Source organism: Aquarana catesbeiana, linkage group LG04 (assembly GCF_042186555.1).
Source record: "Aquarana catesbeiana isolate 2022-GZ linkage group LG04, ASM4218655v1, whole genome shotgun sequence".
Classification (NCBI taxonomy): domain Eukaryota; kingdom Metazoa; phylum Chordata; class Amphibia; order Anura; family Ranidae; genus Aquarana; species Aquarana catesbeiana.
The window spans coordinates 264,337,749-264,360,791 of record NC_133327.1 but is presented as its reverse complement, the minus strand read 5'-3'; the positions used below and the strand labels follow the sequence as shown (position 1 = coordinate 264,360,791).

Below are 23,043 nucleotides of genomic sequence, written 5' to 3'. Positions count from 1 at the left end.
ATTACAGTCTATCCCGTCTGAGACTACCTCAAAGGAACCATCTGCTTCTTCACATCTAACATCACAAAAGGTAACAATAATGGAAACATTGAGCACAACTATGATTTCACCTTCAGAAGCAACAAGCAGATCTGGGCTATCGACCTTTGAATATCAAACAAACTTTGATAATACATCTACAAAACCAATGACTACTTTATCTACATTTACAATGGAACCCGGCATGTCTTTATCCTCCTCTACTAAAGCCCCCAGTACCTCTACTATTCTATCCACACTGGAACCCAGACCAACTCCCATATATACCTCCGATTTTACCAGTATATCTGCTTCCTCCTCTACTGAGAAAATCACTACTTATGTGTCAGAATTCAAATTGCAAACAACTATGTTGAGTAAAGGAACTGCTGAAAGTGAAAGTGCCACTGCTTCTCTAACAACTGAACAGTCTACTGAATTACATTCTATCCTATCTGAGATTACCTCAAATAAACCTTCTGATTTTTCACATCTAACTTCACCAAAGGCAACAATAATGGAAACATTGAGTACAAATATGATTTCAGCTTCAGAAGCAACAAGCAAATCTGGGTTATCAACCTCTGAATATCAAACAACCTTTGATATTACATCTACAAAACCATTGACTACATTATCAACATTTACGTCAGAACCCCAGATGTCTTTATCCTCATCTCCTGACACCTCCAATACTGCTACTATTGTAACCACATTGGAACCAAGGCCAACTTCCATATATACCTCAAATTTCAGCAATATATCTCCTTCCTCCTCTACTGAGAAAATCACTACTTATGAGTCATCATCTAAATTGCAAACAACTATGCTGACTGAAAAAACTGATGAAAGTGATAGTTCCCCTGCTTCCTTAACAACTGAACAGTCTAATGAATTGCATTCTATCTCATTTGAGACTACCTCGAATGAACAATCTAATGTTTCACTTTTAACATCTCCAAAGGCAACAATAATGGAAACATTGAGTACAAATATGATTTCAACTTCAGAAGTCACAAGCAGATCTGGGTTATCAACCTCTGAATATCAAACAACCTTTGATATTACATCTACAAAACCAATGACTAGATTATCTACATTTACATCAGAACCCCAGAAGTCTTTATCCTCATCTCCTGACACCTCCAGTACTGCTACTATTGTATCCACATTGGAACCAAGGCCAACTCCCATATATACCTCAGAATTCACCAGTATATCTGCTTCCTCATCTACTGGGAAAATCACTAGTTATGAGTCAGCATCTAAATTGCAAACAACTATGTTTACTAAAAAAACTCCTAACAGTGAAAGTTCCCCTGCTTCTCTAACAACTGAACAGTCTACTGAATTACATTCTATCCCATCTGAGACTACCTCAAATGAACCATCTGATTTTTCACATCTAACATCGCCAACGGCAACAAAAATGGAAACATTGAGTACAAATGCAATTTCAGCTTCAGAAGTACCAAGCAGATCTGGGTTATCGACCTCTGAATATCAAACAACTTTTGACTTTACATCTACAAAACCAATGACTACTTTATCAACATTTACAACAGAACCTGGCATGTCTATATCTTCTTTTACTGACGCCTCAAGTACCGCTACTATTCTATCCACATTGGATCCCAGACCAATTCTCATATATACCTCAGATTTCAGCAGTATATCTCCTTCCTCATCTACTGAGAAAATCACTACTTATGAGTCATCATCCAAATTGCAAACAACTATGTTGACTGAACAAACTGCTGTTTTGAATTCAACAGCATTTCCGAGTTATTCATCTTCATCATCGCCACAAACAGGTACATTTATCTTTTAATGTAATAAATGCATAAACAATTATGACCTATTTGTTTTCCTTGGTGCAGATGATCTATTCAGATTGTTTCTCTCAGAGATCCTTCACATTTGTATTACCAAATTAATTTCTCCTTTGCTTTTGCTGGAAAGTATTATCCCTTTTAACAAAGAAAATAATTAAGAGTCAATAATATTTATTCAGTTTGAATATGTCCATTTCGTTTTTAAAGTCAGTCCTAAACCTCATAGTGCTGGGTAGGAAAAAAAAACATCTATGTCTGCTCTTCATAAACTCAAGCAATTTGGGTCTAGACGAAACAGTTTGACACTTTTACACTACACTTTAACTAAAGCATATACAAGACCGTATCTACAAACTACAGTGCATCTGACAGACTGTAAGTGGACCTATATTTCACCATCTAGCTCATTCCTCCCCAGTAATCTCTACTTCCTGTGTAGCACACAGACCAGAGCCTTGAGTGCTCCTTCGGCATTAGGGGTGATATGTTAGCTTCTTGGTGAGCCACAATCATCCAGGACTTCTGAAAGCTTCTTTAAAGACTTGCATAGCTTAACAGCATTTCCAGGCTGGGTCAATGTCCACCCTGCTATTATCTGCTCTCACCCTTATATATACCTCTTGGCAGCCCTTTTTTTCTCAGAGAATAGGTGCAGGAACTCCCCTCTCCCGTGTCACCATTTGTCTCTGCCCCCCTACCCACCTCAAAGCACCGTCCCTTGTTTCCACCCCATACCCACTTCCCAGAACCATCTATTTTAGAGAAAACATAACCGAGTATCTTTTTGTGGTGCTAAGTATTCTTTATTTCAAGCACTTTATATATCAATTTATTTGTTTTGGTTGCGCACTTATTTTTTTGTATATGTATTTGGGTTGAGTATTTAAGCCTTTTATGTGTTGCGGCACCTCTTTATATATTCAATAAGTAGATTGATGTGTAGGGTAACCGCAAGATAGTTACTTTTTACACAAGTAATCTTTATGGATTTTGGTAATTATAGCAATAAAGGTAGTAAAATGGATCCTATGCAGCCAGCAACAATAGCCCCCCCTCGATAAAAGACACCCCCAACAATAACAGATTCCCCCGGCAACAATAGACCTCTTTAAACAAAATACCACCTCGCAATAACAGACCCACCTCAGGAATGAAAGACCCCACCAGCAACAATAGATCTCCCGACAGTGGGCAACAATAGACCCATCCTCAACAGTAGATCGCTTCCTGCAACAACTGACCCACACCAACACAAGACCCCCCAGCAACAATAGACCCCTTCCACAACACTAGATCTCCCCTATCAACAATAGATTCCCCAGCAGCCAGCATCAATAGACTCCTCCCTCAACAGTATCCGCCCATCCACAATTGACCCACTAGCAACATAATACCCACCAGCAACAATAGATCCCCCAGCAGCTGGCATCATTGGACCCTTCAGCACTCCCCACTACCCCTTGCCACTGCATACATTTAGTGCTGGAGGTGCCAGAACTGCGTTCCCCCACGTTCCCGCTGAAAAAAAGCTCTGCCTCTCAGCTAGGGTGACCACATTTCAAAACTGCCATTCAGAGACACTCCCCATGCTGGGACCTGTAGTCCTTCACTTTTGGGGAGGTCACATGATCCCCCAGAAATGAAGGACTACAAGTCCCAGCATGAACCCATGAAATCTAAGGATGTGACCCCCCCAAAAAAATTGAAGGACTACAAGTCCCAGCATGAACCCCTGAGAAATAAGACTGTGACCCCATAGATTTCATGGGATTGTGCTGGGACCTGTTCTTCACTTACTGGGGCGGGGCATCACATCTTCAGCACTGAGGGGTTCATGCTGGGACCTGTAGTCCTTCACTTTTGGAAGGTCACATCCCCCAAAAGTGAAGGATTACAAGTCCCAGCATGAACCCTGCCCTGATATCTAAAGATATGTCTTTCTCCCATCCTGCCATCTCATGTGTCAGTGTTTTCTCTTCTGCCAGCATACTTATCTGCCAACCCTTATGTGCCGTCTGTCCTCTCTGCACACTGCACTGCAGAGGCTTTCTAGTGGCTCCAGGCTGACACACACACACACACTCTGAGCTCTGCTGTGAAGTGCTGACAGTTCAGCACAGTACGCTGGCTGCTGGGGAGACCTGACTGATGATTTTAACCCTGATCTCTAATCTGTGAGTGCTTTGGACCTTACTTGCCTTTTCTACTTAAACTTATCTCTCCCATTGTGCACTACAGCAGTCAGATGTTTCTTCTGTATGCCGCTGGCTGGCCTCAAGAAGATACAGGGAGAAGGTGGGTGGAGCTAAGCAGTAGGTGCAGAGAAGGAGGACGTTAAATCCTGGGGCCTCTGCCTCTCTCCTCCTCGTGCCGTCACTGGTTGCTAGATGCCAGGCGGGCCTCGGCTAGCAACAAGTTTGGGCAGGGAGCCAGCAGCCGTGGTGAACAACGTAAAAGGGGTCCTCGCCAGCCAGGGGTCCACCACAGGTTGACAGTGAGTGACAGCGGCGATGTGAGGGCTATTTTAGGGGGCATTAGATCCCAGGACCAGAGGGCAATTCCGGCACACTGTATTGTCCCAGAATGAAGGTGCCCGGACCAGGGCTGACAATTGTAGGACTGCCCCGCGCAATCCGGGACATGTGGTTACGCTACTCTCAGCCCCCTGCTGGCCACTCTTCTTGACCAGGGATTGGCTGAGTCTGTATATAGGGCCAACTCAGACACTGCCCGCACCGGCTCACTATGCTTCTAGAAAGTTCTGGAAAGACAGGAGGAGACAGGCAAGCCTGCTGATGCAGAACCAGAGTAGACAAAAGCAATCCACAAGCTCCGCTGGCTACAGCAGAGCCTAAACAGTAAATTTTCCTCTAACTACCATAACTAGTACCTGACACAGAGGGTGATACTCTTGTATTCCTCTTCTCTTCTCCACAGCTTATATAGATTACCCTCACTCCTGCCTTCCTAGCCAGGGACATGTGCATTTATAGAAATCTTACTTCCATCCTATTTACCCCCTGCTTTTCCTAAATTCTTGGGAGATTTCTAACTTTCGCCCTTTTGCCTGACACCCTCCTTCCTCTGACAGCAACAACTAGCCACACTCTCCATTTCTATTCCCCTGTTTCCAAGAGTCACCCTCCCTTTTCTTGTGCCCTCTAGTCCCATGCCATCTTCCCATGTGTCCACACTGTGTTTAGTCTGTGTAGCACACTGAAGTTTAGGCAGGGTTTCTTTTAGTTGCCAGGTATTATTGCCTTGGCCAACTGTTAGGGATCAATTGATTTGACCCTAACTCTGGAATTGCTGCACTTCTCTCTTCAGTCGCTGGGTGGCCGGGTACCTGGTGACATTAGATAAGAAAAGGACGATGCAAGGACAGATTAGGAGTATATGGGGTGTCTCAGCCAATAGGCAGGGGTTTTCCTGGGCCCTGTAGCCTGCTGAGAGAACCTATATATTTGAGAGGAGTCAGCTGATCAGTGTTCTGTGTCACCTAGATGGGTGTCTGGGTGGGTGTTATTTTTGGCCTATCCAGGGTACATCTGGCTGCTAGGCTGTCTGAGGGCCTATCCAGAAGCTAGAGAGCAGAGATATATATAAGGGTAGGTGGGTGGTACCTCCTCCATGTTCCCCTCCTCGTTGGGTGCCAAGAGTGGGTCACATAAGAGGCTTACCCCAAGGTGGGTTCTTCTCAGCTATACTAGACACCTGTAAAAGGATCATTTAATTACACATGGGGTACCTTTTTACTTCTGTGCTGTTTTCATCAATGCTGCCATGGGGGAATACTCGACCTTAAAGTGGTTGTAGACCCCATTCACAAAATTGGACCTAAGCACATATATACATAGTGTTTACTTATCTCTCTCCAAAGCCCTAAGTGCCATTTCTCTCTGGTGCTCTGTTGCTATGTTATCAGCATGAGTCACATCTGACAAGCTCTCCAGCACATGAGGTAACAGTAGCTGAAAATTTGTGTTGAAGAGGGGAGATAAGCACACAGCTTATCTATTCAGACTACAGCTCTGCATGTTTCTTCGTTCCTCTGCCTATGTGGATAGGGGTGTGTCCTTTCCCTTCAATCAGCTGTTACACAGTGTAAGCCCAGACTCCACACCCACTGCTAAAAGAGGAAGAAAGATTTCTAACATGATCTGCACTTTCAAAAGAGTGTAGAAAGGGGAAGACGGCAGATATACAATTAAAACTTATGTAGGAAAATTTGTTTCATCTCTATATATCATCTGAGGCTACTCACTTCACTTGATATTTGTGACAGGAACCATGAATCAGAGGGAGACAGAAAATGCAGTTAAAATCACACCTTTTAATATAATAGTAAAATGGTACAAATAGTAAACGTAGTCAAAACATAGCCAGGGTACGGTAGCCAAAGCAGGAAGTCAGAACGCGCCATTAAATCAGGAAGTCAGAGATCATCGTAGTCGGAGGCAGCGGACAGAATCAGGAATCAGAAGGGATGTCAGTCAGGCAAGTATTCAACAGGAACACAGCAGAGTGTTTCCAGATATGTTTGTCCAAGGCAAAGGCACTCAAGGAATGAACTAGGCAGAAGGGGCTGGCTGCAGGCTGGACTGAAGAGTAGGAAATGATCACCAGGTGAGCCACTGTGGAACGATGAGTGCTGGCAATTAACCGACAGCTGAGCTACCTGAGCACTGAGAAGGGTTGAAAGCCCAGCCCTGACAATATGTGAGGGTTTGCAACCACTTTAAGGTGGGCTTCTGCTTTTAGAGCTGAATGTACATTATGTACACTTGCACCATAAATGTTCTCCAATTAACTCTCGGGTCCCCGTGAAAATGTACACCTTACTGTAGCTTGCATTTAGGAGGGACACACTGAGCCTTGTCCACATCCACCCATCCCGCATATCACCGCTACTTCTCTCCCAGTAACAGGATTGGGTCCTGCTGCTCCCACCTAGTGTGGACTCCATACGAGCACTTAGATCCCTCTTTTCCATACCTGTGCACAGGCCAGGAACCTCTGCAGTGCGAGTCTGCTCCCATTGCTATGGGAGACACACTGCTCATGGCGAGAGTGCCGGCAATAGCTCCCTCCTGCAAGAGGCTATCCCTCCTGCCACAGGCACATGTTTCACAACAGGCTGCTTGGTAAACCTCTGTTACCATTGATAACCACTTGTATCTTCACACTGTATGGAGTCTTGTACTGATGTCTTCATACCCAGTGCCGGGACAAGGTCATCCAGCGCCCAGGGCAAAGATGTCAATCTGCGCCCCCATCCTTCATGATGTGCAAGCTTAAGGGATCCTAAACCCAGCAGTCAATCACTTTTCAAAATCACTGTGCAGCTCCGCTTTAACATTGAGCACATGCATGTGTTAATGGCTCCCTCCTTCACTCATGGCTCTCTCCTCCACTCGCAGCTTTCTCCTTGACAACTTGACAATTCTGCGCTCGGTGGTGCGGGCTGTTCTCTCTCTCACTCTCATCCTTCCTGTTGGTCCAGCTCCTGTGTGTCTGTGAACACCCCCACCTGCTTGTTAATAAAGGAGCACTGCACTGGCAGGAAGAATGAGCAGGAGCGAGAACACTGCCTGCGCCACCTCCCGGTTCTCTCCTCCTCTCTTTGCTGCTCCCAGCACTGGACTGACAGGAGTAGAGATGTTGTTGTCATTACTCCAGGCAGCCTTATAAAAGAAGGAAGGCGCCCCCATCCCTACATTAAACCATTACGTCCTGGGTAGACGTGCCTCCCGCCCACCCCTTGTGCCCTATTCATACCCCAAGGTGACTTAGTGTTCTTAGTCATAGAAATGTGCCGGTTACTTGCATTACATCTCCTTAAGCAACTTTAGACCAGGTGGGAACAAGGTTTCAAAAGCTTTATTTTAAAAAAGTGCAACATATTACAAAGTCCAACATGCGAGAACAGTCTGTCCTCCTACATTCCTAATCATCACTCAGGCTACGTGCTGTCCTGGCATACCAGCAAAGGTAGAGTCCTTGTGTAAGGCATTCCTCAATGGCTGGTGTCTTTGGGGATGAACCCTTGGTCCCGATGACCTCCTACAACATGGTCATAGCAGCAGACAACATTTTCTTACTCCACATAAGCGTGGCTCTTCTACTCTCTCCCCTTCGGGCTCACCATTCCAGACCACTGTCTCCCTCTTATAACACAGTGGGTCGGACCTAAAGAAAAACCTTGAAAAGAACTGGGAAAAAAAGAGCCCTCACCCCCCCCCCCCATCCTGGGGAGCACCTAACTAGGTTGATTACAACCCACCAACATATATATATATATATATATATATATATATATATATATATATATATATATATATATATATATATATGATATATGTGTTGGTGTATAGATACAGTATACTGTAATCTTACAGATTACAGTACTGTATCAAATAATTACACATCCCCTTTGTCCCTAGTGGTATGTCCAGTGTCCTGCATGCAGTTTTACATTATAAATACTATTCTTTCTGCCATATATATATATTTTTCCCTCTGATATATATATATATATATATATATATATATATATATATATATATATATATATATATATATCTGAGGGAAAAAGAAGATGGAGTTAATAAAACTATCTATCTATCTATCTATCTATCTATCTATCTATCTATCTATCTATCTATCTATCTATCTGATTTTCAATTACATTTATGAAGGCTATAACGGCATAGGTCTGTTTTGCCTTTTTTCAAATAGGTAGTAAATCAACAGGCATAAATCTGCTTGAATCAACCAAAGCCAGTACAAGTGCAACTCCTACAACTACTACAACAACAACTACAACAACAGCAACTCAGAACCCTACCACTAAAACAACAGGTATAGTATATACCAAAACAATAAAATATAGAGAGAGTTAAAAGTGTATGCATTTCCACAAATAAATATCTGTATACATATAAAAAAAAGATTCCTAAGAAAGGTGCCTGCAAAAGGGAATGACTCTTCAGTAGAAAGCAAGTCCTCACTTCACTGTCTTAAAAAGCCAATTCACACAGGAATGCCCTGCCTTTGTTAGACACCATAGTTTGTTAATGTCATTATTTTTTAATGGCACCCCAAATGTAGCATGTTTGTGGCCACCAAACTGCATAATACTGCAGTACCATGTGGTTTGGTACAGCACAATTGCTAAAAGTCGTGTACTTTTTGCACATGCATCTGGAGGCCTACTGAAGTGAATGGGCTGTCAAAAGTGGAACATGAAAAAACGTGTGCACTTTACTGTGTGCTTCGGCCTTAAGAGCTACAGTACATCATCTGTCGCAATCGGTACAAATAGCTGAAAAGCAATTCAGTATTACATTTTCGAGTATGTTGGATTCCTACGTTCCGTCAAATGATGTACTTTCATCTGCCAGTCATCAAGTCACTACAGGACATAGTTGTGTTTCAATGATTTAACCAAAGTGGTTTATTCATAGTCAGGAAGTTAAACAGATTCAGGATTCCAGTACACATTAAAAAAAAGACAACTAAGGGAGGAACGGGATGAATGAGTTAATTAGAAAATATAGTCGCAAAGGATATATCCACTTTTTGTGCCACAGATGCCTTTACAAGCCCAGTGATTACCACGTAAAATAGTAATGACATCATCACTGTGCTAAACATAGCAGAGCTGTGGGAGGGACCCAGCAGGCTCCACCCACTACAGGCTGCCTGCAGAAAACTGCAAGAAGGGGAGAGGATAAGACCAGTCACCCTGTACAAGTAGAAAGCACAGCAGGAAACCCCTGAACAGAGAACTGGATTACTGCACAGATCTGGAAGACATTCACAAAGCCCACCAAGATTCAAATTACACATGAGTATTGTATTCACACAACATTTGTTCTCTAGGCTCTTGTTTAAAGTTCAGCTTTAAACAAGAGCCTAGAAAAAAAAAAAGCGACAAAAAAATGTTTGCAATTAACAGGAGGGTAGTATTTTCAATATGGGACGTGACCTCAAATTGGCAAGAGCAAAGGTAAAAACTGATCTTAGATGTTATAATTTTACTGAAACAGTAGCTGATGCTTGTAATAGACTTCCAGAAAAGGTAGTGAGTCGTTCAACAGTAAGTGGCTTCAGACACATTTAGGACAAGCGTAAAATTAAAAAATAATACAAAAGAAAACACAAAAATAATAAAAAACATAGAAAAAAGGGGTAGACTCAATGCACCACTTGGTTCTTTTTCTGACATCACTCTTCTATGAAGTCTTCAACAGTAATTTTAGAATGAAGGCTATAACAACAGCTTTCACAAGGTCCTTTGTCCTTTTGAAGTTATTTTTGGTTCTGTACAGCAGCGGTACTGTTTATTACATTGTGTATTGTACTATCAATATGGATTTTTAGATCATGTATGTTTTATGCATCATATTAAAATAAAATTATATATACTTTTTGTATTAATACTTGTTGACTGTGCTTAAAAAGTCCAAGCCCCATTTTTCTACATATATTCCAGCTTTCACAAGGTCACTTTTACCTTTCTTCTAACAGGTAATAAACCAACAACTGCCTATCAACTTGAAACAACCGAAGCTATTACAAGCCTCAGTTCTGCAACTACAACAATGGCAACTCAGGGCCTTTCCACTAATACAACAGGTATAGTAAATTATAACGTAATATAGAGAGCATAATGTATGTAATTATATTTTAGTCTACAAATGAATATCTGTATCCCTATAAGGCAACTTTGAAAAAAAAAAAAGTTGATTGGAAAACTAACATTTTGGATATTCTTAGAAAGGATAGGATCTCCAGTCTGGTACATATTCTATCCAGGGTTCTTTTAGGGAGAGATTTTACCTCATTTACTTTCCTACTAACAATGCTTTCACCAGATACAAAGAGAGAAAATCTGCAACAGGAACATTGACCAGGCAATTGATCTAATCCCTACTGTACTGTATTTTTATTTGTCTGTGCTACTGTTGGAGATTTCCCAGTTTCTGTCCGGGAAAAAGTTGTCAAAAGGACAGTAAGTGAAGGCAAATCTATCTGATGGAGTCCTGAATAGCAGTGGCAGGTGTTCTAATCTTTGTCCAATCTATCCAAAACTAAGAAAAACAAAGTTTTGGATGGGCACACACCTAATAAAAATGAACTCAAGTATAATTGTACCAAAAAAATAATAAATATATTGCAGCTTATTAATCCTGAATGTGGTGGCTGCATTATTTGTCTTTTTTTTACTTTCTTTTTTCTTCCTTTTACCTGGTGATCTGGCCAGTAACACTTAAGGTGTCTCCATTCTGGATAGAGCATTGTCATTCTGTGGTTAGGGTAGTGTTAGATGTACTAGCAGATTTAGATGGACTTGACTAACAAAACCCTTATACCAGCTAACGCATTTTAAGCAGTTAGAGCAACAGGGTTTTTTTTTCCTATAAAATTGGTGCACAAATATGGGGCAAACGGTGGTGAAGGAAAAATGTCACTGCATCAGTTGTTTCAGTGGAAGGAAAAAATGTCCCCGTGTCAGTGATGTCACCGGAAGGAAAAAATTCTCCCCACATCAGTGCTGTCACTAAAAAATGACCCTGCATTGGTAGTGTCACTGGAAGGAAACAAATTGCCACATGGTGTGACTAATGCCCCATACACACGATCGGATTTTGCAACAAATATTGGATGTGAGCTTGTTGGCTGAAAGTCTGACCGTGTGTATGCTCCATCGAACATTTTTCGTCTGACTTTCCGCCAACAAATGTTGGCTATCAGGTTCTCAAATTTTCTGCCAACAAATCTTTGTTGTCGGAATTTCCGATCGTGTGTACACAAGTCCGACGCATAAAAGTTCACTCATGCTCGGAATCAAGCAGAAGGAGCCGCACTGGCTATTAAACTTCCTTTTTTCGGCTCGTCGTACGTCTTGTACGTCACCACGTTCCCACGCTCGTAATTGTTGGCCAACATTTGTGTAACCGTGTGTATGCAAGACAAGTTGGAGCCAACATCCTTCGAACAAAAATCCATGGTTTTATTGTCGGAAAGTCCGATCATGTGTACAGGCCATAAGAAGAAAACTGTTGCTACATCAGTGTCAGGGCCAGTTCACAACACACTTTTGCAATCCAGATGCTTTTCTGCTTGTGACTTGATGCGGTTTTGATGCAACTTGCTTGCGACTTTGATGAGACTATGTAGTGCAACTTTCTTGCGACTCAATACAACCCTGATGTTATGCGTTTTTGGTTTTGGCCACTGATAACAATAGTGTGACATAAATTCTTTTCCTTTTTACTTCCTGTGTTCTCTGTGTTGTGTGGCATGCCACACTTGCAGTTCCATGACAACACAAGCATGGCGTGCGTTTGCAGTGCACTTCTGAAATGCGTGGCAAAGCATTTTTGAATTCAGAAGTGCGGAGATGAAAATGCAGCCTAAATGCCAGCAAAAGCAAGATGCATGTTTGCAGCACATTTACAAAACATGCAGTGAAGCACACATGTTTACGTTCAGAAATGCGCAGGTGCAAATGCAGCCTAAATGGCAATGCAAGTGCGATGCACATTTTACAGAGTATTTCTGAAATGTGCAGCAAAGTGCAAGTTTTTTGTGTTTGGAAATGTGAGAGATGCGAATACGGATTAAATGACAAAGCAAGCTGATGAGTGTTAGAAAACATGAGGCAAAATGCACATTTTTTGAGCGGGTTGCCATGCGTTCAGTAATGTACAGCTGCGAATGCATCCTAATTGTTAATGACACCCCAATCGCGGTTGGCAGATGCGTGTTTTGCCATGCAACAAAATGCACTACAAATTCTCCAAATAGTGCACTGAAAAACCGTGTGACTCTCCATGACCGAAAAGGTTCTGGAGCTACTTTGGCATTGTTGCATGTAGGGCAACCCATTCAAGTGAATGGGCTGCCTTATGCGTGCTGCGCATAGGGTAATAAAAAATGAGCGGGAACTCGTATTTTGGCTATGCTCAGGTGTGAATGGAATGTACTTGGATAAAGAGTTTTTAGGAATCAATGACCTGGGAGCAGAGGTAAGGGTTAAAAAAAAATATCTATCAAAGTCTTACAGGAATCACTTCTTATCTAATGATGGTGCGACTTCTGTGAGATAACATAGAAGTCAATGGTGCTGAAATCACACTGGAGTGGCACCTAAATAGTACAGGAGCCCTTTCCAAAACCCCACCTTGCTGAGTCCCATTGATTAAGACCGGTGTCATCGAAAACATGGATAAATCTAAAGGGATCTTAGGGACTCTGAAGGAGGAAAGTGGCTTAAGGCCTCTAAGGGAGGAAGTCAGGGGCTTTTGATGGGTTTTGGGGAGGAAGTCTAGGATTGAGTTATCCCCCACCCTCTGTATACTCACTTAGTTCAGACCTCCTCCTTAGCTCTGCGCCCAAGGGGAATGAAGGCACCTTCTCCTCCTTTCTATCTCAGGTCATGTGATATGTCACATGACAAAGGTAAACAGGAAAAAGAACAACCTGCCCTCACTTCTCAGTGGCACCTGCTTCTTCTGACAGATGAACAAAGCAGCTGAAGCTCCCAGCATTTTCCTTCCCCCACTCTCTCCACATATCAACACTGTGGCAGGGGCACGTGGCCCTTCTGCCCCACCCCCCTTCTCCCTGCCCTGATTACATTGTTATATGGCTATCTTGCACCTTTATTCCTTTCTGACAGATAGATGTGTTTCATTGCAGACCCTGATGACTGTGCCTCAAGCCCATGTAAAAATTATGGTACCTGTATTGATGGATACTATACTTTCTCCTGTCTTTGTCCAGCTGGTTGGCAGGGAAGCACATGCAATGAAGGTAAGAAAATGTACATACACATCTGTGTTATTGCATTTCTGCCTTGTCGTTCCTGTTTTTATCAGTAAGTGAACTAAGTATGAACTGTACTAATTCTGAAGAACTGTAAGAAGAAAAACCCAACATTCATTCCAATACTTTCTTTTACCTGCAAACAGAATATACTGTAATTGGTTGCAACAGACAACTTGTTTTGCCATTCAAGTTCTTATGCTGGCAGCCACTCAATTTTATACTGTGAACTGCTTGGAGCCTATTGAATTTTGTTTGAGGTAGTTAAATCATCCTGAAATCTCTGTTTTAAATTTTAGAGCCTGTCTGGGGAATTAACTAAGCTTCCAGTGCCATTATAATGATGTGGCATGCATCACATTAACAGAGACCTGTTTCAAGTCTATCTTCACCATCTGCTCCAGTTTTTTTCTTTCAGAGTAAAATAGAAACTAGCACAAGTCTGCACCTGATTAAAAAAAACTGCCAAGTGTGATCACTCACATCCCTCTCCCTGCCACTGCAGCGAACACACAACACGAGCAGGGACTGCACAGGCTTAACACCCTACATCTCTCCAATCTGAGCAAAGCAGGGATGGGGACAGGCAGAGACTGTGGCCTGCAGCATCAGCTCTCTCTGTTCTCTGTGCTGTGTACTTTGCCTGTCAGAGCCACAAAACAGACAACATCATTCCCAACTAACTAAGGGACGTGCTCCCCTTTAATTAATTAGAAGCAGCATCTGTTGCATGTTCTAATTTTAGAATAGTTGTTTAAGCATTGTGTGTGCCCAACTCTTTGTTAATTACCACTAGTACATCTACATTTTACATTTTATTTATTGCAGTTCTGAAATTGTTTTATACTGGATCTTTCCTTTGGATATACTGTTAATAGCTAAACTTTGTTTGCTTTTCAGATGTTGATGAATGCTCCCTGGGAACTGCAAAATGTGACCCCAATGCTGTATGCACTAACACCAGAGGTTCTTACACATGTACCTGCAAGACAGGATATAGAGAAACAGGCCAAAGTTGTGAATGTAAGTGTGGGATTCAGTGCAATAATTACATATTATTTTGTATAAGAAATGGTGATGATGTTGCACTGTCAATATAATTGTGTATTACTATGCAATAAATAACATAATGTGCATAAGATACTTCATAAAACGAAACATTTCATAAAAAAGACACATACATATTCATTGTTTCTATAATAACCATATACTCAACTGCCACTAAAGTGACTGATTAAATAACTAAAGTCTCAGTGATGACAATATAAATACAACAGTGCAGCTATAAAAAAAGTGCTGCAATTCTTCCACATTTCAAATAGAGAATAGAATGATTGGTGTCTCTTCTTAAAGCTTATATGACACCTCAGTGCTCACAAGCCTCTCACCTTACTGCTGTAAGGTAACAGCATTGGGTGTAGATAACTCTCATGGGGGATCCTTGTGCCTCCACTTATCTCTGGGGATCTCTCTGCAATGGACGCAGCCCTCGGGACTGGATAGATGGCAATACTTACAAGTAATCCTGGGGTTCCACCTAGTCTCCTCCTTGATGGTGGTATATAAACAAAAGGAGCTCCAATAGTGTCATAGTTTCTCAAACACATTTTATTATAAAATGCAGCGTGGTTTTACTCACATTATAAACGATCAGCTAGACATATAATCCACGAGCAGCAAGCTTGTACGCCTACATCACTTACGGCCTATCTGTCGCCCAATCCCGACATGTATCATCACGTATCACGTGACTTCATCAGGGGATAACAACAGATAGAAATGGTGTCCCTATATAGTGTGATAGGTAAGTATCTGCAGGCGGACATTTTCCCATAGCCTACCATTAGAATGTATTGTAACAACCATTTTATTGTGGCCCGTCATATGTAACAATTGAGTCGGTGGCCATTTTCTCATAGTCTCCCATTGAAATACCTTATGGAAGCCCTTATCTAGGTGTTCATTATGCAAGCCTACCATAGCGGACATCTTTTTATAGCTATTTCGGCAGCCATTTAACTAAACAATGTCAAACAACTACATTAAAAAAACTTCAATAATCCGTAGAACTAATTGGATAAATATTACTAACATGGGGATTATTCCAAAAGATATAAAAAAAATGGGTAAAAAAATAAAATAAAAAATAAAAAAATAAATAAAAAAAAAACAAGCCCAGAGACAGCAGAATTGATTCAGGTCATCCTAACCTACACAAAACAAACATAGGAATCCAGACACATTATTAAAAAGTATATGCAATATATTGAAATATATTTGTATAGACCACACTAAGGGTTCTAACTTCATGGCTACCCCACCAGTGCTTAGTGTAAACTTTAGTTATTTAATCAGGCACTTTATTGGCACTTGAGTATATGGTTTTTATAGAAACAATTAAAATGTATTTGTCTTTTTTATGAAATGTTTTGTTTTATGAAGTATCTTATGCATATTATGTTATTTATTGCATAGTAATACACGATTATATTGACAGCGCAACATCATCACCATTTCTTATACATTTTTTAGCCACAGATTTTCTTATCGGTGTTTGCGGAACTCTTATTCACATTTTTATATTTATGTGATAGCGCAGGAGTATCACTTTGTTTTATACTATTTTGTAGTTAAAAAATAATCCTTTAAAAAACACATTTCTCTGCTCTATGATGTCATTCAGCACACTCACTTTACTTTCATTGGACATAGAATCCAGTAAAGGGCAACAAAATTAATAGGGGGGTGGGAGAGCTCAGCTATGAGGATTGATTACATATGTTACAATTATTGACTCTGGAGAAGATGTGCTTAAGAGGGGATATGATTACATTGTACAAATATATCAAGGGTGAATACAATAACTGTAATAAACGGTTTACTCTAAGGTTCTTGAAGAGGAAACGTGGTCACAATTTGAGGTTAGAAGAAAGGAGGTTTAACCTTAGATTGTGAAAAGGGTTCTATACCTTTAGAGCAGGAAAAATGTGGAACTTGGTCCCCGAGGAAGTAGTTTTAGCTACGAGTGTCAACAACTTTAAAAAACATTTAGACATCTTCCTCAGAAAGTAGCATATACATGGCTATGGGAACTGTTAGAGAATACATATCACACACAAACACACACTCAGACTGAACTGAATGAACCTATGCCTTATTTCAATCTCATGAATTATGTAACTGTCGTATGTATGTAACTATGTAAGTTGTTTGGTCCAATAAGACCAAAACAGAACTTTTCGATCTAAGTAAAAATCACTACAGTAGTTAAGTAAATCATTTTAACCCAATTTTTAGTCTATAATAACTTAAAAGCTGACCACACTAACATGAGCTAAGGAAACTTGATCTCCCTTATTCCTATTTAGATGTAAAGAAATAGGTTGTAGAATTATACATGTGTAGTATTTGCATATTTGCTCATCAAAACAAGAAGTACCAGCAGTAGCACCTAGCAGTTTGTTAGAATTTGAAACAATTATGTAATACACAAAATTTATAAAATGTCTTTTTCTCTTGGCAGTTATAAACTTGTGTCTCAGAAATTCTTGTTTGAATGGTGCAACTTGTATAAGTTCTCTGAACTCCTTTTCCTGTTCATGCCCCATGGGATACAGTGGAAAGTTATGTGAAATTGGTGAGTGCATCAGAATATACTGTATGTGTTATTTATGTCATTTATTGCACTAGAAACACCTGAGAATGTATTTCTGCTGGAAATTGGTCATTTAGATCCCTAGATCTCATTTTATAAAAAAAGGCGATTACTTATAGTATAACTAAACTGCATTTATGTTTATATGAAGCCTGGTGCAGACAAAAGTCCAAAGCGATTGAACCTGTGGGGTCATTGCATATATGGGCATCCCAGGTTCCGAGAACAAGCATATTCACATGCTTGCTTTAATTTTCAAGTGCTCAGGTATATCCAATCTCATCTGCTTCCACATCTGACACATTCCTATTGGTCACCAATTGGAATAGGTGGCCTGACTTGCCAAAGCTCAGGCTGTGCTCTGCAGATAAATCAAGAACTGGTAGCCCATGAGGCTACGTATTGAATGTGGTGGCCTAAAAGAAGGTAGGAGGGGCAGTGCCCATGGTTTGGAGATACCTACGCATTCTAAAAATAAATTTATTATGGTCACTGTGAAGGTACAAGATAGTAAACTACAGCACTTGACATGTGATTAGGGCATCTGCCATGTGATGATTGTTTCTATTGTCCTCCATGAAAGCTAGGCATTGCCCGTTTGTTCAGAATGACATTTCTTTTTATATCATTATAGAAGTTGATGATTGTGCAAGTGCCCCTTGTAAGAATGGTGCAGTCTGTATAAACAAAGTGAATGCTTACTCTTGTCTGTGCCAGAAAGGCTGGACTGGCAGCAACTGTACTACAGGTAAGGGGATACTGAATTTTCTATTCATCTGCAGAAAGTAGATGAACTGTTCAGATGATGTAAAAAATGATATCATCAATATTTCTTCCAGATGTGGATGAATGTTCTCAAGGGCTCAATATTTGTGACCAGCATGCAATGTGCACCAACACACTTGGATCCTACAATTGTACCTGTAACAGTGGCTATAGGGGAGATGGCTTTACCTGTACTGGTAAGTGTACTGATCACCTACTTGGCCTGAGCATGCAGCTTTTTTTATTTTACATTTTTTTTCCACTAGTTTATTTTTTTTCTCTATAATTGGTACATGTTAATTACTCAAAGTGTAACTCCACTTTCGTGTGGAAAAAAATCACATATTAAAAAAAAAATATTATAGCATATACAATTGCAATATAAGCCATATTGTAATATAACATAATTCTAATTACCTTTCCTTTTTAATCTGCAATGCTGAAGTTTTCTGTAATATGTAAGGCAATATAGCAACCTGGAGGCATTCTGTACACAGACGGTGTATGGAATGCCCCCCACAGAAGTCTGCACAAAGATTCAAATCATATTTTGGGCATTCTCTGCAACAAACATTTCTGTTTTGGTGAGATACTCCCAAAAATTTAATCACATCAAAAGGTATTTAAACACTGCCACTTTCCTCACTAGAACCCTGCAAGTACAGCAGCTGATTGATAATTACAGTCACTTTTATTCACATTCACTTTGCACATGGTCAACCACAAACAAACAGCTATTTCTCCACAATAACAAAAGGTAGGAATCTGCAACAAAGTTTGTTAAAATCCTTGCAATGTACATAGATCACCCAGAGGGGAATGCTTTTTTCTCAACAAAGTTACTGTTTAACTGCTTCAGCCCCAGAAAATTTGACCCCCTTCTTGACCAGAGCACTTTTTACAATTTGGCACTGCGCCGCTTTAACTGACAACTGCGCGGTCGTCCTTTTTTTTTCACAAATTGAGCTTACTTTTGGTGGTATTTGATCACCTCTGTGGTTTTTATTTTTTGCGCTATAAACAAAAAAAGAGTGACAATTTTGAAAAAAAAAAACAATATTTTTTACTTTTTGCTATAATAAATATCCCCAAACGTTTTTATTTAAAAAAATATTCTATATCAGTTTATATATATTCTTCTACAAATTTTTGGTAAAAAAATTTGCAATAAGCAGTATATTGATTGGTTTGCACAAAAGTTATAGCATCTGCAAACTATGGGAAAAATTTATGGTGTTTTTATGGGGGTTTTTTTTTCACTAGTAATGGCGGTGATCTGCAATTTTCATCGGTACTGCGACATTGCGATGGACAGACCGGAGACTTTTGACACTTTTTTGGGTCCATTGGCATTTATACAGCGATCAGTGCTATAAAAATGCACTGATTGCTGTGTAAATGTCACTGGCAGGGAAGGGGTTAACAATAGGGGGCAATCAAGGGGTTAAATGTGTGTTCCCTCATCATGTTCTAACTGTGTGGGGATGAGAGTGAGTAGGAGAGGAGCCATATCGTTTTTTCTACTTCGTAGGAAGAAACGATATGGCTCCTCTCCTCTGACAGTACAGAGATTTGTGTGTTTACACACACAAATCCCTGCTCTGGCACTCGTGCACGCGATCGTGTTTGGCCGGCTCCGATTGTGCCCACCGGCCATGTGCAGCGGGCATGCGCACGTGCCTCCAGTGGCCGAAAATGGGTAGAACGTACCCCTATGGGTTTTGCCCAGGAGATCCATTGTGCCGCAGTATATTTGTGTGACACAGTCGGCAAATGGTTAAAGAAAATCTATGGTCGCAGCATTCATTTTTTGACAGTATTGTAATAGCAATACAAACAATACTTTTTTTGGCAATCAAATTGAAGCTTCCTTGAAAAATATATGTTCATTATGTGAGTGCTGCATTTCTACTGGCATCTCTTTCCACAACTTCCTGTAGTCTCTAGATGCTTTGCAGCTTCTCTTCTGCTGATCAATTTTAATTGCTAAGGAGTATATGTTCCATGGTACCTTGCTGCCTGCAAGCTGTGATTCCTCTACTGACTTGACCTCCTAAAACTCCTCCTCTGAGTACCTCTGTAGTTCAGAAGACAGACTCTTTAAAATGTGTGACACAGCAATGCCTACTCACAGGGCATAATGAATATATGTCACAGAATACAAGGAAGTAAATGTGTGGGGATTGAAATACAACGTGGAAATTAATATATGGTTCATATTTTGACCATATATATGATTTAATTCGGGAAACTTGATTGTGGGTTGCAGATGGTTTTTGCAGAGATAATTCCTGTAATGAATTAACATTGGGGATTCATACTAAATAAGATTCCACTGTGATTTCTTTTATTTAGAAATACGTTTATTCAGCTATGGCCCTTCAGCAGGGGACAGCAAAGCAACAAAACGCCTCAGAGACTTTGTTTCTCCTTTAATTAATGTCCCTGTTGGTTTTCCATTTGACTCCGCATTTTATAACAACCTATACGTAAGTATGAAATCCATTGTAAGATGTATTTGTGAAAGCTGACAACTGTTTAATTACCTATCAAATGTATGTGTCTATTTAACTTAAGCCATATAACATAATGTTAAGATGTGATCATTCTCTTTGTGTTTTCCAGTTCACAGATAATGGTGTTATTGTTTTTCAACGCAACATATATGACCGCACCTATGCACTGAGTTATCCTTACACAACCTTCAAAAGCAATGATCCATATACACCCCCAATTCTAGCTGCCTTCTGGGCTGATGTTGATGTCTCTGGTTTCGGGGATATCTTTTATCAGGTAATGTCATGTAGGCTATTGGACAGTTACAAAATGATTCAATACTCCTTGAAAGGTCGGTTCACCGAAAAGTGATATTTATTTATTGGTAGAGCATGGTTGACTGAGTAAACTCTAGGCTTTTTTTATTCATCTTGGATTCTCCAAGAGAGAGATCTTCTTGCCACAATTTCCAGCTCTGATCCTTGAGTGTTCCCACCCACCTTTGACCTTTCTAGTATCTCTTTTAGTATTTCCCCTATTATAAAATAAATTAAAAAATCTAACAGACTGGGACCCCTCATAATGGCTACAGCAGTAATGCAGACCCAGGAACCCAAAGCACAGAGAGCTCAACAATATAAAACCCAAGACATAGAAAAAAACTGTCAGGCGATTTAACCCTCCAGCATCTAGCAATGAACCATCAAATTTAAAGAAACAGGTTTTTATTGTTTTTTTTAAAAGGACAATACAATGAAGAACAAAGATAGCATACCATATCTCCACCGAAGGGTAATCCAGTTGTATACTGCAGGGATAATATAATGGTACAGGAAGAAAAAACTGTAGTAGCAGAAGGGAGACATCCCATGTAATTGAGTAAGTCATAGTAATCTTGAGGGATGGGAGAGAACAAATGTGTCCTGAATCTCTATCTATTGAAATATCATATCCAGGGAACAAGATAAGAAGAAGAGATTAGAGATAAAGAGGCAAGAAAGGGGAAAGAGGGAGTGCAGAGCAGGGATGGGGCATAGGTCTGTAAGTAAATGTTGGCAGTGGATCTCGCGCAGTGGTGGGGATGTCAGGAGGGAACCTCTAGTGACAGCAGAAGTGCTAAAAAAGACAGTGATTTAAAAGCAGATATGAAAGCAGTAAGAAAATGAATGGGATCACAACAATGGACTTCAACGAAGGTCTTCCAAAAAGTTATGTAGTTGGGGAGAGTTCTTGAACATCATCCATACCAGCCAGACCCTTTTGAACTTCTCATAGGTGTTATGTTTTTCAGCCACCAATTCTTCCATATGCATAATGTTATGAGCTGGTCTGAAGCCATTCAGGGAACAAAGGTGAAGATTTCCATTGTCTAGGGATCAATTCTTTAACCACAAAAAAGAAAAAAAAAAGTTTAGGTGAACTGGAAACCAATTCCTGGTAGAGGCGTAACTACAACTTTCAGGGCCCCGGTGCAAGAAACCATGAAGGGCCCCCTTGACCTCTGATCCCGGGCCTAGATCCCTTTACTCTCATTGTGGGGCCCTTTATTAGGGTCTCACAGCGGCCTCCTTTCTGCCATCATGGTGGTAGAACACCAGGGTCCAGTCCCAAGTGCAACCTTTGTGACCCTGGTAGTTCCGCCACTTTGTTCCACCTGCATTTAGGTACTGCCATAAATGTGATAGATTTTACCGGCATGTAAGACCTGCACTCCCAGCATCTGAAAGGCTTTTAAACAGGATGGTACTGACAGGCTCAGTGAGCGGACCCTGAGCAGATCACCCATGACAGGAGAACCAACATACCCTTTGCCAAGCCCAGGAATATGAGCTGCAGTGGTGCAGGAGGAAAGCTATGACAGCAAGTGGCTCACATTGAGGACACTGATGGAGGTTGGAATGTCAGACTGGCAGCATTGGGCTAGCAGCAGTGGGGAGTGGTGGGGGGCCAAGTCAGGAGGTGGTTATCAGTAAGACCCCTTTCACACTGGAGCGTTTTGCAGGCACTATAGCATTAAAAATAGTGCCTGCAAAACGCCTCAAAACAGCTGCTACATTAATTCCAGTGTGAAAGCCAGAGCGGTGCGCTGGCAGGGCGTCAGAAAAAGTCCTGCCAGCAGCTTCTTTGCAGCGGTGAACTCACTCCTCCACCGCTGCTCCCCATTGAAATCAATGGGGCAGCGCTGCGATACCGCTGGCAAAACGCCCTGGCGGGGTTTTGCGGGTGGATTTAACCCCTTTTCGGCCTCTAGTGGGGGGTTAAAACTGCCCCGCTAGCAGCCGAATAGCACCGCTAAAACGGCGGTAAAGCAGTGCTAAAAATAGCGCCGCTTTACCACTGACGCCCAGGCATCAGCAGTGTGAAAGGGGTCTAACAGAAGAGCCGGTGCAAGAATTTTTGTCTACACAGGTGAAGGTGCATTTCGATTTTTGATGCTCT

The 23,043-nt window shown here is 41.0% G+C and overlaps 2 protein-coding genes across 2 annotated transcripts in view; both read left to right on the top strand.

Annotated features, from left to right (window-relative positions):
* LOC141139897 (uncharacterized) overlaps nucleotides 1–23,043 on the top strand; it is a 158,434-nt gene that overhangs the window by 5,540 nt on the left and 129,851 nt on the right. Inside the window, 1 exon segment of the mRNA XM_073626454.1 lies at nucleotides 402–1,781. Coding sequence (XP_073482555.1) covers nucleotides 402–1,781 — 1,380 coding nt within the window.
* The window catches only part of LOC141140483 (mucin-like protein), a 58,621-nt gene continuing 39,689 nt past the window's right edge, over nucleotides 4,112–23,043 (top strand). The window contains exons 1-7 of the mRNA XM_073627720.1: nucleotides 4,112–4,148; nucleotides 8,592–8,714; nucleotides 10,386–10,493; nucleotides 13,543–13,676; nucleotides 14,589–14,711; nucleotides 18,183–18,305; nucleotides 20,734–20,901. Of these exons, the coding sequence (XP_073483821.1) occupies nucleotides 4,112–4,148; nucleotides 8,592–8,714; nucleotides 10,386–10,493; nucleotides 13,543–13,676; nucleotides 14,589–14,711; nucleotides 18,183–18,305; nucleotides 20,734–20,901 (816 nt within the window). The remainder of the gene's footprint in view (nucleotides 4,149–8,591; nucleotides 8,715–10,385; nucleotides 10,494–13,542; nucleotides 13,677–14,588; nucleotides 14,712–18,182; nucleotides 18,306–20,733; nucleotides 20,902–23,043) is intronic.